Source organism: Rhynchophorus ferrugineus, unplaced genomic scaffold (assembly GCF_030347505.1).
Source record: "Rhynchophorus ferrugineus isolate W39M unplaced genomic scaffold, kcgeb_rfMv2 rfM5, whole genome shotgun sequence".
NCBI classification, from domain to species: domain Eukaryota; kingdom Metazoa; phylum Arthropoda; class Insecta; order Coleoptera; family Curculionidae; genus Rhynchophorus; species Rhynchophorus ferrugineus.
Genome location: NW_027472584.1, coordinates 4,968,509 through 4,982,349, shown reverse-complemented (window position 1 = coordinate 4,982,349; position 13,841 = coordinate 4,968,509). Strand labels below are relative to the sequence as shown.

At 31.3% G+C, this 13,841-nt stretch overlaps 1 protein-coding gene and 2 pseudogenes across 3 annotated transcripts; 1 reads left to right on the top strand and 2 right to left on the bottom strand.

Moving 5' to 3' along the window:
* Positions 1 to 833: 833 nt before the first annotated feature.
* Positions 834 to 1,887, top strand: LOC143197566 (non-structural maintenance of chromosomes element 3 homolog). The gene is made up of 4 exons (XM_076406104.1): positions 834 to 1,092; positions 1,150 to 1,366; positions 1,424 to 1,638; positions 1,693 to 1,887. The coding sequence occupies exons 1-4, from the start codon at positions 859 to 861 to the stop codon at positions 1,801 to 1,803; spliced, it is 777 nt and encodes a 258-aa protein (XP_076262219.1). The 5' UTR covers positions 834 to 858; the 3' UTR covers positions 1,804 to 1,887.
* Positions 1,888 to 2,440: 553 nt separating this feature from the next.
* On the bottom strand, positions 2,441 to 2,995 carry LOC143197216 (electron transfer flavoprotein-ubiquinone oxidoreductase, mitochondrial pseudogene; annotated as a pseudogene). The gene is made up of 3 exons (XR_013005957.1): positions 2,882 to 2,995; positions 2,510 to 2,826; positions 2,441 to 2,459 (listed from the first exon to the last, which is right to left on the bottom strand). The product of XR_013005957.1 is annotated as an electron transfer flavoprotein-ubiquinone oxidoreductase, mitochondrial pseudogene (transcript).
* An 8,350-nt stretch (positions 2,996 to 11,345) lies between these two features.
* LOC143197267 (electron transfer flavoprotein-ubiquinone oxidoreductase, mitochondrial pseudogene) lies at positions 11,346 to 11,900 on the bottom strand (annotated as a pseudogene). The gene is made up of 3 exons (XR_013005966.1): positions 11,787 to 11,900; positions 11,415 to 11,731; positions 11,346 to 11,364 (listed from the first exon to the last, which is right to left on the bottom strand). The product of XR_013005966.1 is annotated as an electron transfer flavoprotein-ubiquinone oxidoreductase, mitochondrial pseudogene (transcript).
* Between the last annotated feature and the right edge of the window lie 1,941 nt (positions 11,901 to 13,841).

The following is a 13,841-nucleotide window of genomic DNA, read 5'->3' as shown; positions in this document are numbered from 1 at the left end:
CATGGTTATTGTAATACATGTTATATATCACATAGTAATACATGTTTAGTTTAAGTTGTATTGTATTGTTTATATTTATTTAGTATATTGTTTAAAAATAGCAATTCATCTCAGAACATTCAAATATAAAAGTAACTCCACTTCCTTTAAAATGTAAGTATTATAGATATATTAATAGTATTCAGTAATGTTTTTCTTTTTCTTTTTTAAAGTTAGTACGTGAAGGAATACGTACATCTCCGTCTCGCGTATACTAAGGTTGTAAAATATAAGCAAATATTAAATTAATTGCTCCAAGCAATTATATCCGTCCTTTCCTCTCTTACAATTTATATAGGAAAGGGATCGAACATACTCGTCTGACATTAAGAATTAAAATAAAAAGCCAAGCCGTGCATTAGATTTTGCATATTTTGTAGTGGTTAGTAGGCATGTTGGCCACAAAAAATATCGATATGTCGAAGGAAAAAATATCCATATTTTTTGCAATAAGTATAAGATATATCGATATTTTACAAAAAAATGTATGTATATTTTTAATTGAAAATAAACATAGTTAAATATTAGCCTAAAAAATATTTTTTTCTAAAACTCTTAAGGAATAACGGTATTTTTGATAAACCATTAAAATTAAGTACCAGAATTCACTAAATGTTTAAAAGTAAGTTCCGATTTGAAAGTTTTTTTTAATTGTACTTAATCTTCTGAAATTATATCATCTAAAAAATTTCGATATATCGACAAAAAAATATCGATATTTTTTCTGCATCCCTAGCGGCTAGTTATTTAAATTTTTGTGTTGATAGTGCTGTATGGAGATAGCTGATACACGATTTTAAAGTTCTTCAAGTCGTAAAAATGTCGAAGAAGCGAAGATCAGTTAGCGGGTCTCAAAAAACCAAATCACAGACTGATCCAGACGTACCGGATCAAAATACAGAAAATATAATCAATGATGTAGTCAGGTACATTATTCTTAAAGCTGACGAAAATTCATTTTATACCAGATCCGAATTAAATCAAAATGTAATTCACAAAAAGGGCCAATGCGTGGATAGTGTTATACAACAAGCAATTAAGGTTCTGGAAAATGTTGGTATTATTATTGTTATATGGATGTTGTTGATATTGTTTTGCATACATTTTTAGGTATATGGTTACACACTTACTGAATATGATGATGTAAAAATGAAAAAAAAAATTTATTTTTTAATTAGTATGTTGCCTTCTGTAAATTATTCCGATGAAGAGGAAGAATGTGTTTCTAGTTATGAAACTGGTTCAAATGTACCAAATGCTGCTCACAAGATACTGACTCTATTAATTTTATCCCATATATTTATGACAAACGCGCCAGTATCAGACAGTGAGCTCTACGATACCATTCCTTTATTGTTTTTATATTGTTGATTTATTATTTCAGAATCCCTTTATAGTTTCCTGAAGTCCTTGGATATTGATGTAGAAGTTGAGCATCCATTTTTCGGTAAAGTCAAAGAATATATAAGAGAAACCTTGATAAAGAATTATTACCTTCACTGTGAGTTTGATGAGAAAACGAAAATACAAACTTTCCAATGGGGGATTCGAGCTGAAATTGAAATCTCAAAGATGAAGGTTTTACAGTTCGTGTGTGAGGTAACTATTTCAGTTGACTTATAAGCACATTGTCAGGTTATTATTGATTTACAGATGTATGGAAATAAGCAACCAAAAGACTGGCCAGAACATTACAGAGCGGCCGAGAATCAGTTCAAAGAAAGAGAAGAGCTAAAGGAAGAAACAAGGGATGAATCAAGCTAGTCACCGATACTGGTAGAACTACAATATAAAGTTTATTTGTATACAAAAATTGTATCTTCTTAACTAATACAATATAAATAAAAAGATATAGGAAAATGTTAAATCTCATTGGTCCTTACATTGCGTTGTAAGCTGGGCCGCGACCTCCTTCTGGGACCACCCAGTTATTCTGGCTGGGGTCCTTGATGTTGCACGTCTTACGGTGGATGGCCCTCTCCAGAATCGAGTGACACAAACTTATACACACCAGCGGGACAATAACAATCTTCGAGTCCGTCGAAGACGCCTAAGTTTCGTTTGACAGGATTTTGCGAGTTTAAAGTGTTGCCTAACATAATTTGTGTTATACACTATATGTACGCTTTTAGTTGACTTTAAAAGATTCCAGTTGTGTTTTGATGACATTTGGGTGATTATTTTATGAACTTTTAAACAATTCATTAATAAAAAAAACTTATTTTTGTGTAATGCTCTAATTTTTCATTAGGTACAATCCTTTTAACTAACTTTCGGCAAGGTAATAAAACCCGTGGCAAAGACTACTAAGCATCCTCCAGGAAAAGTGAGATTGGGGATACTGTGAAAACTGCCGGTGCCCTGGTGAGATCCTATTGCCGTCTTCGAAGTGATGCTTTATGAACGGATGGTGTTTGAACCTGCGAAGAAACGAACATTACCGCATTACCGATCTTTGGATATTCAGTACTTTTGGAATTCCTTGTACGGGCTCAGGTACAGATTGATGTAATCCAAACCCGACGGCGATCAGGGATACCTCGTCGTTAAATGATACAGAAAGGATCCTCCGTAGGTGTTCTTATCCAAGGGCCAGCCGATGGTGTGCTCCGCGCACCCGGTTTATGTTTGAATCATTCGTCGCGATATCTTTAACGCTCCCGTCATCGTTGTACAGGACTTCGGAAGGTGCATAACCCGGGCCCACGGCCTCAGCTTGCTCTCCCAACCACTGAATAACGTGTCCCAGCGGGACGATATAGTTCCCGTGATTAAACATCGGAGTTCCTGACGAAATATCATTTATTCAATATATAAATCGATTTAAGATAAAGAATCCAACCTGGCAGGGCTGGTACCGGAATCCTACCGGTGCTAGGTAATAGACCGAACTTATCCTCCGTTAGGGGAGTGTTCAGAGGCGCGCCCTTCTCTTTCCAGTCCCATTTATAGGGCCTTCTCGACGATGATTACCTAAAAATCTATGTTCCGTATAGACCACCGATCAAGTGTGCTATGACTTCGATTCCACCGACCCTGATTTTCTTCCCTTCCGCGTCCAACAGTTGTTTGGCTCGTATAGTCGCGCTTATTCCAGTTGGACCATCGCCGACTATCAGAATATCAGTTTACATCTAGAATGTGTAATTTAAGAAAAATTAATCCTTTCAAGGTAAGTAATAATTTTAGCATGACATGTCAGACAGAAATTGTGAAGAATATATATTATAAATTTAAATAGTGTAGATACTTAAAGTGGTAGAAAAAAATAGTGTTTTAAGCTGGGCATATATTTTTTCAGACTATTGAAGAAGAATTAACAGACTGTAACAGGAATAAAGCCAAAGCCAAGTCTCTTTGAAACAATTTTTTTGTTTTAATACGGACAAATTCTATGCATATTTATAATCAGACTTATAGACAGACAGGTAAAATAATAAAAATGATATCAATAAAATAATTGGTTATATAATGTTTCATTCATAATAATATATATTGTACAATTTTCTTAATATGTCACTCAAATTATCAATATTAATCTACGGGATAACGATGTCTTCTTTTCTTACTTAAATGGTAGTTGTTAAAAATAGAAACTTTTTTATTTATTATTATAGCAATAATATAGAATAAATTATGTTTTAATGAAAAAACAGCTGAATCATAGTGCATTTTATATTAAAATTACCTTTCCATCTTGGATCTTCTTCTCTTGGATGAATGAAATATAGTGTGTTATCTTAGAAAATTGATCCGAATATATTCCTATTTAACCCAACTGCTGGACTAGAAAATATGATTAGTTATATTTAAGAGTTCAAAGGTTACTTCACAATATACTATAAATAAAATAAAGCTCCAGACAATAATTGTATCATTACATATAATCATTTTAAGCTATAAAATTTAAAATATCTTATAAAATTTATTTTCGACAAATTAATTAAATATTCCGAATTAAAATGAAATTTTAGATATTTTCAACGAATTCCCTAAATGCAAACTCATTTTCTTTTATTTTAACAGGGAATTGTATAATTAAAGGTAACAGAAATACCTTACTCAAAAAATCAAAGTCCAACTCAGAGGTTCAAACAAAATATATCAAAATAAACTGAGCTCAGTGCAATTTTTATTTATTAACCTTTGCCAACAAAGTAACTTATATCTATAAATGTAATTTTATGAAAATCGGTCTTATAACATAAATATAATACTAAATAACACATAAAGTCACAGTTCAGAATCCTTTTTCTCATCTTCTATGTTGATTGTCTCCTATATATCAATCTTGGAATAATTCTATGTCCAAAATATTACTACAATATTAAATAAGTGTATTTTCATCTGTAATAAGATTGTGGGAAAATAAAAATGATACGGCAAGACCGATTGTTTAGAAACAGACATTTGACAAGATTGTAGAAATTTGTTTTTTGGGTTGCCGAGCGAATTTAAACCAAATAAAATTACCTGACATCTGTGGAATTTTCGAAAAATTTATCTAGTAATCCTAGTTAATAGAGCACATTCAATCCATATTTAGCTACTAGGTCACGAGAATTTTTGATATTTACGCCTTCACCCAAGCACATCTAAATAATAATGTAACGAAAAAGGCTTTAAAAAACTCTGTATCAATAATTTCTTACAAAAGCTTATATTGTTCCCAATCATAAGACTGCGTAGTGTTGTTCATTCTCAAGGAACTCAGTATATTGTACTTCTAAGTTTAAAAGGTGACCTAATTTTAAGATTTGTTGGAATTGGCATCATCCTGAAAATAGACTATAAAAATACACTTGATATCATAAAAACTAATTTAAATTACCTCTGACATGCCTTGTACTTTACCAATAAGACCGTTGTCAAAATCTACCACATTGTCAAACATTCTATCAATCATATCGAAAATAGTCTACAATTTTGTTTTCCTATTTTTATTTTTGGACTTTGTTGGTTGCTGGAGAGGAGTTTTAGAGTTTTCTTGCTGTTTGTGTGTTTACCCTTCAATCTCAGGAATATTCACTAAACCAGGTAACATTTTCAGAAGCGATCCTTTTTCGATCTTCCTGATCCAGCGACTTCTAAATCATCAACCGTGCATTTTGTTGTAAATGATTTCTTATGGGCTGGCCCAGACTATCTCCAAGTTAACCTCCAAATTACGTTTTTGAGCAGCTTCATACACAATAAAAATGGGTAATTTTATCATTTGATTTTGTTCTTTGCAATTACCTGAAATAAAGGTAAGTTATCTAATCATCATTTTCTATAATAAATTGTCTACTCATTGCTTCAAATGAGAACTCCTCCTTGTTTTGTTAATATAATTTAGAGCTTGCAATGCAGCTTCATTACGAGCATTTTTTATCGTTTGCGCCTCTCCATAAAATTTGACGTCGTTGACGTTAAAATGGACTTTGAAAGGTCCCTTCGTGTCAGAATCATTTCTTCTAACATGAAGAGTATCATTAAAATGAACCGTGTCATTCAGTTTATGCAAATAAGATTTTTTCTCTGAAATGTCTGGTGATGCAGTCTTGCCTTCTATTTGTTCCTAAAAGGCACCTTATTTATATGTCTATATTTAACTAAACAATATTGAATACCAAAATATCATTAATTATAGAGTATTGTACAGACATCCCTACCTTTAATGCTAAATTGTTTAGTAAAGCTACAGGTGTTTCTTCAGGTTCTTTTCACTCTTTTTGATCTTCAAAGAATGATGTTGATATTCTGTATTTTTCAGAGCCCTCTGTGTAGCTTTCCTTTGAGCATTCTTCAAGCTTTTACCATCCATTGCTTAATTTTCATTTCCTAAATAGAAAGCGATGGTAAAAACTGTATTGTGCAGAGGTCAATGAAATTTTTGATATATAATTGCATCTAATAATTTCACATTAATATACCTCTTCGTTAATTAATTCATATGAAAATGTAATATCATTACATTCAGCAATTCGTGAATAGAACTTAATGCGGATTTGTCTTCTGCTGGTTCACTAGTCAAACCTAAAACTCGGTTTGTTTCTGGCACAGAGGGATTATTTTTCCACGTTTCCGAATAAAGATACCACGATGAGGTATCTATTATTCTTCAAAGTTAAAAGCGTCCCAGATATAGATCCTTTTATACCAGTGAATTAACTATAAACAATGCTATTTACCAACAATAGAGTCCCTGTCGCCAAAAATATTTTTATATCATTTAATAACAATCCATAACTTAAGCTTAACAAGGAAAATAATAGTAGTATACAATTAAAGCAAATCATACTCAAATAATATAAAGAGAAAACATATATAACCGGGGAAACACACTAAAACTAACCTTAACATAATAATATAGAGCTGTAGGAGGTAAAAAAAATTTCGATATTCTTGATAAAAACTATCGATATTATTAGTAAAAATATAGATAATTTTGGCTAATCTATTGATTTGGTTTATATTGGTTTATTTTTTTTAATACCGTAGTTATTGCACTAAAGATTTCGGTATTTTTTTTCCTCCCATATATTGATTTTTTAAAATTATTTTCTATCGATATGTTTTCTGGCCGCGGACATATTTAAAAATATCAATTAACATATTAAAATACAATAAAATATTTGTGGGGTATTATTCCATTTCATAGAAAAATTCCATTCTTTTTTACAGATCCACAGAACATTCAAATATAAAAGTAATACTACTTCGTTTAAAATTAAATTATAAATTGCATGTTATTGCATGTAATTATTATAATACTGTACAGTAATTTTTTTTTCTTGTCTTTTTTAAAGTTAGTTTATTATTAAGCCTACTGACTGGCGAGTGGCCAACTTAGAAATTATCCCAGAAGACATCCCGTCTTACCCAGCCTGGTTACTGGCGTGACTGGGATCATTTTCCTTGTCGGATTTTGTACTCTTACCTAAGGGCATTCACAAACATCACAAATTTACTTACATGCCCCAGCAGAATTCGAACTCGCGACTATCGCAACAGGGGGACCATCCTGTCGCCTTTACTACTGCGGCAACTAAGCCAGCTATTAAATCGTTTATCATGAAAAAATATTTTATAAAATAAATAAACTTTTTTATAACTATTAATTTGTGATATGTATGGTTGCAGAATGTATGAGCAAATTTAAAAAATTCCCTTATTTCTCATATGATTTATCTACCAAATACTTCATTATAATGAATCAAAAATTATGGATAAATGATCCAGGGTTTTGTAGAAGGGTCGGGGTCAGGATATAATGAGTCAAGTAATAAGGGGTCAAGTTAATGGTAGGTTTTATCAGGATAAACGATATAAATGTTCATGTATTTTGATTTTGTTGATTTGACATTTAGCATGATTTTTTTATTATTGAAATTCACGCCATTTCCTTTAGCTTGTAGGATTGGTTGCATATATCACTTTAATTCTCAACTCCCCACTCTAAACGTTTTTTCCGCTCTATTCTAGGTTTTATTTGAATTAAATATTGGGTTTATTTTGTGTTATGTCAGTTCTATTGCTGCTTTTTAACGTTATTATTCGGTTTCTTTAATAATAACAGAATAACAGTGCATTTAATTTGATTTGTGCTTTTAATGTGAAGATTTATGGTTTTTATATGAAAAAAATCAAAATACCGTGGGGTAAGGTAATGCTCTAAAACTGATTTTGTTTATAATGTATTTTTAATGTGCAGGAATGGTTGATGGTGAACTGAAATCTTGATTCTTGATGTATTGAAACATTTTCGTACCACCGATCAAATCACCTTCAGAGACAGTAGTGTTGTATATTTTAATTGTTATGATAATATTTTACGTATATCAAATTACTAGAAGAAATTAAACTAAAAGTTTTTAATATACGAACAGTTTTTACTTCATTGAATATTCCATATTTATGTTTATTATATAAAAGGGAAGAATAAGAATATATATGTATATTTGCTTTTAGGTGCGCTGATTGTTATTCTACAATTTTAAAAATAATCTCACTTATGACGCCTTTGTTATAATGTATAAATTTTAAATGTTTCAATACTTAGGTTTTATTAAATGGAATTTGAAAATGGTTAGTAAGTGTTAGCTCATGATATATTTTGCGTATACTTTAATATGCAGACGTAAATTACTTCAATGATTATTATAAATCAAATATATTTTCGGGCATATATTGAAGATATTTTTAAGACAAATGTTAGTAACATCATTTTTAAATTACTCACTTAACTTTATTATGGGAGAAACATGATTAACTTAAAAAATAGTGGTCGAATCGACTGTTTTTATTCGATAGTTACCAACACTAATTCAATTTTAGTTGGGGCAGTAAGGAAATGCACTTTTTTATTAGAACATAATTAGCGTTGGGAACTATGGCTAATCAGTCGCTAGTTTCGGTTCGACTGATTGTATTACTTTTTACTATCGACTGTTTTTGAGTCGTGTACTTTTAGTTACTATTTTCGGTTCTACTAGTTTCATTCGACTGCTTTTTAACGTTCTGACTCTGTCGTCCTAGGCGCGACCTTGACAAAAATGTATACCGAATTTATGCTTTCCTAGATTTATATATAATATATTTAGTTTTATGATTTTTTTGGTAGTTTGCTTCTAAATAAAAATATATTGTATATTAATATAGCAACACTTTGGAACGATATTTTTCAAGATTGTTAATGTAATAGCGTAAAAAATTAAAATTGTGAATGACAAATAAGTAATAGGTAATATTTCTTTTGATTGACTTTTTGGTGTGTATCTAACACCCTCGGTTTTTGTTAGAAAATATTTCTGTCCGATAATAAATAAAGCATTAATTTTATTTTAAAAAGCTCTAGTAGTTATTGTGCGATCATTTTTAATTCATGGTTATTGTAATACATGTTATATATCACATAGTAATACATGTTTAGTTTAAGTTGTATTGTATTGTTTATATTTATTTAGTATATTGTTTAAAAATAGCAATTCATCTCAGAACATTCAAATATAAAAGTAACTCCACTTCCTTTAAAATGTAAGTATTATAGATATATTAATAGTATTCAGTAATGTTTTTCTTTTTCTTTTTTAAAGTTAGTACGTGAAGGAATACGTACATCTCCGTCTCGCGTATACTAAGGTTGTAAAATATAAGCAAATATTAAATTAATTGCTCCAAGCAATTATATCCGTCCTTTCCTCTCTTACAATTTATATAGGAAAGGGATCGAACATACTCGTCTGACATTAAGAATTAAAATAAAAAGCCAAGCCGTGCATTAGATTTTGCATATTTTGTAGTGGTTAGTAGGCATGTTGGCCACAAAAAATATCGATATGTCGAAGGAAAAAATATCCATATTTTTTGCAATAAGTATAAGATATATCGATATATTACAAAAAAATGTATGTATATTTTTAATTGAAAATAAACATAGTCAAATATTAGCCTAAAAAATATTTTTTTCTAAAACTCTTAAGGAATAACGGTATTTTTGATAAACCATTAAAATTAAGTACCAGAATTCACTAAACGTTTAAAAGTAAGTTCCGATTTGAAAGTTTTTTTTAATTGTACTTAATCTTCTGAAATTATATCATCTAAAAAATATCGATATATCGACAAAAAAATATCGATATTTTTTCTGCATCCCTAGCGGCTAGTTATTTAAATTTTAGTGTTGATAGTGCTGTATGGAGATAGCTGATACACGATTTTAAAGTTCTTCAAGTCGTAAAAATGTCGAAGAAGCGAAGATCAGTTAGCGGGTCTCATAAAACCAAATCACAGACTGATCCAGACGTACCGGATCAAAATACAGAAAATATAATCAATGATGTAGTCAGGTACATTATTCTTAAAGCTGACGAAAATTCATTTTATACCAGATCCGAATTAAATCAAAATGTAATTCACAAAAAGGGCCAATGCGTGGATAGTGTTATACAACAAGCAATTAAGGTTCTGGAAAATGTTGGTATTATTATTGTTATATGGATGTTGTTGATATTGTTTTGCATACATTTTTAGATATATGGTTACACACTTACTGAATATGATGATGTAAAAATGAAAAAAAAAAAATTATTTTTTAATTAGTATGTTGCCTTCTGTAAATTATTCCGATGAAGAGGAAGAATGTGTTTCTAGTTATGAAACTGGTTCAAATGTACCAAATGCTGCTCACAAGATACTGACTCTATTAATTTTATCCCATATATTTATGACAAACGCGCCAGTATCAGACAGTGAGCTCTACGATACCATTCCTTTATTGTTTTTATATTGTTGATTTATTATTTCAGAATCCCTTTATAGTTTCCTGAAGTCCTTGGATATTGATGTAGAAGTTGAGCATCCATTTTTCGGTAAAGTCAAAGAATATATAAGAGAAACCTTGATAAAGAATTATTACCCTCACTGTGAGTTTGATGAGAAAACGAAAATACAAACTTTCCAATGGGGGATTCGAGCTGAAATTGAAATCTCAAAGATGAAGGTTTTACAGTTCGTGTGTGAGGTAACTATTTCAGTTGACTTATAAGCACATTGTCAGGTTATTATTGATTTACAGATGTATGGAAATAAGCAACCAAAAGACTGGCCAGAACATTACAGAGCGGCCGAGAATCAGTTCAAAGAAAGAGAAGAGCTAAAGGAAGAAACAAGGGATGAATCAAGCTAGTCACCGATACTGGTAGAACTACAATATAAAGTTTATTTGTATACAAAAATTGTATCTTCTTAACTAATACAATATAAATAAAAAGATATAGGAAAATGTTAAATCTCATTGGTCCTTACATTGCGTTGTAAGCTGGGCCGCGACCTCCTTCTGGGACCACCCAGTTATTCTGGCTGGGGTCCTTGATGTTGCACGTCTTACGGTGGATGGCCCTCTCCAGAATCGAGTGACACAAACTCATACACACCAGCGGGACAATAACAATCTTCGAGTCCGTCGAAGACGCCTAAGTTTCGTTTGACAGGATTTTGCGAGTTTAAAGTGTTGCATAACATAATTTGTGTTATACACTATATGTACGCTTTTAGTTGACTTTAAAAGATTCCAGTTGTGTTTTGATGACATTTGGGTGATTATTTTATGAACTTTTAAACAATTCATTAATAAAAAAAACTTATTTTTGTGTAATGCTCTAATTTTTCATTAGGTACAATCCTTTTAACTAACTTTCGGCAAGGTAATAAAACCCGTGGCAAAGACTACTAAGCATCCTCCAGGAAAAGTGAGATTGGGGATACTGTGAAAACTGCCGGTGCCCTGGTGAGATCCTATTGCCGTCTTCGAAGTGATGCTTTATGAACGGATGGTGTTTGAACCTGCGAAGAAACGAACATTACCGCATTACCGATCTTTGGATATTCAGTACTTTTGGAATTCCTTGTACGGGCTCAGGTACAGATTGATGTAATCCAAACCCGACGGCGATCAGGGATACCTCGTCGTTAAATGATACAGAAAGGATCCTCCGTAGGTGTTCTTATCCAAGGGCCAGCCGATGGTGTGCTCCGCGCACCCGGTTTATGTTTGAATCATTCGTCGCGATATCTTTAACGCTCCCGTCATCGTTGTACAGGACTTCGGAAGGTGCATAACCCGGGCCCACGGCCTCAGCTTGCTCTCCCAACCACTGAATAACGTGTCCCAGCGGGACGATATAGTTCCCGTGATTAAACATCGGAGTTCCTGACGAAATATCATTTATTCAATATATAAATCGATTTAAGACAAAGAATCCAACCTGGCAGGGCTGGTACCGGAATCCTACCGGTGCTAGGTAATAGACCGAACTTATCCTCCGTTAGGGGAGTGTTCAGAGGCGCGCCCTTCTCTTTCCAGTCCCATTTATAGGGCCTTCTCGACGATGATTACCTAAAAATCTATGTTCCGTATAGACCACCGATCAAGTGTGCTATGACTTCGATTCCACCGACCCTGATTTTCTTCCCTTCCGCGTCCAACAGTTGTTTGGCTCGTATAGTCGCGCTTATTCCAGTTGGACCATCGCCGACTATCAGAATATCAGTTTACATCTAGAATGTGTAATTTAAGAAAAATTAATCCTTTCAAGGTAAGTAATAATTTTAGCATGACATGTCAGACAGAAATTGTGAAGAATATATATTATAAATTTAAATAGTGTAGATACTTAAAGTGGTAGAAAAAATAGTGTTTTAAGCTGGGCATATATTTTTTCAGACTATTGAAGAAGAATTAACAGACTGTAACAGGAATAAAGCCAAAGCCAAGTCTCTTTGAAACAATTTTTTTGTTTTAATACGGACAAATTCTATGCATATTTATAATCAGACTTATAGACAGACAGGTAAAATAATAAAAATGATATCAATAAAATAATTGGATATATATTGTTTAATTCATAATAATATATATTGTACAATTTTCTTAATATGTAAATGGTAGTTGTTAAAAATAGAACCTTTTTTATTTATTATTATAGCAATAATATAGAATAAATTATGTTTTAATGAAAAAACAGCTGAATCATAGTGCATTTTATATTAAAATTACCTTTCCATCTTGGATCTTCTTCTCTTGGATGAATGAAATATAGTGTGTTATCTTAGAAAATTGATCCGAATATATTCCTATTTAACCCAACTGCTGGACTAGAAAATATGATTAGTTATATTTAAGAGTTCAAAGGTTACTTCACAATATACTATAAATAAAATAAAGCTCCAGACAATAATTGTATCATTACATATAATCATTTTAAGCTATAAAATTTAAAATATCTTATAAAATTTATTTTCGACAAATTAATTAAATATTCCGAATTAAAATGAAATTTTAGATATTTTCAACGAATTCCCTAAATGCAAACTCATTTTCTTTTATTTTAACAGGGAATTGTATAATTAAAGGTAACAGAAATACCTTACTCAAAAAATCAAAGTCCAACTCAGAGGTTCAAACAAAATATATCAAAATAAACTGAGCTCAGTGCAATTTTTATTTATTAACCTTTGCCAACAAAGTAACTTATATCTATAAATGTAATTTTATGAAAATCGGTCTTATAACATAAATATAATACTAAATAACACATAAAGTCACAGTTCAGAATCCTTTTTCTCATCTTCTATGTTGATTGTCTCCTATATATCAATCTTGGAATAATTCTATGTCCAAAATATTACTACAATATTAAATAAGTGTATTTTCATCTGTAATAAGATTGTGGGAAAATAAAAATGATACGGCAAGACCGATTGTTTAGAAACAGACATTTGACAAGATTGTAGAAATTTGTTTTTTGGGTTGCCGAGCGAATTTAAACCAAATAAAATTACCTGACATCTGTGGAATTTTCGAAAAATTTATCTAGTAATCCTAGTTAAAAGAGCACATTCAATCCATATTTAGCTACTAGGTCACGAGAATTTTTGATATTTACGCCTTCACTCAAGCACATCTAAATAATAATGTAAGGAAAAAGGCTTTAAAAAACTCTGTATCAATAATTTCTTACAAAAACTTATATTGTTCCCAATCATAAGACTGCGTAGTGTTGTTCATTCTCAAGGAACTCAGTATATTGTACTTCTAAGTTTAAAAGGTGACCTAATTTTAAGATTTGTTGGAATTGGCATCATCCTGAAAATAGACTATAAAAATACACTTGATATCATAAAAACTAATTTAAATTACCTCTGACATGCCTTGTACTTTACCAATAAGACCGTTGTCAAAATCTACCACATTGTCAAACATTCTATCAATCATATCGAAAATAGTCTACAATTTTGTTTTCCTATTTTTATTTTTGGAC

What these genes read in the sequence shown, in the direction of transcription:
- LOC143197566 (XM_076406104.1), top strand. Translation starts at nt 859, where the DNA reads ATGTCGAAGAAGCGAAGATCAGTTAGCGGGTCTCAAAAAACCAAATCA. An exon ending in CAATTAAGGTTCTGGAAAAT is followed by an intron (nt 1,093 to 1,149) that starts GTTGGTATTATT and finishes ATACATTTTTAG; the next exon opens with GTATATGGTTACACACTTAC. An exon ending in AAACGCGCCAGTATCAGACA is followed by an intron (nt 1,367 to 1,423) that starts GTGAGCTCTACG and finishes TTATTATTTCAG; the next exon opens with AATCCCTTTATAGTTTCCTG.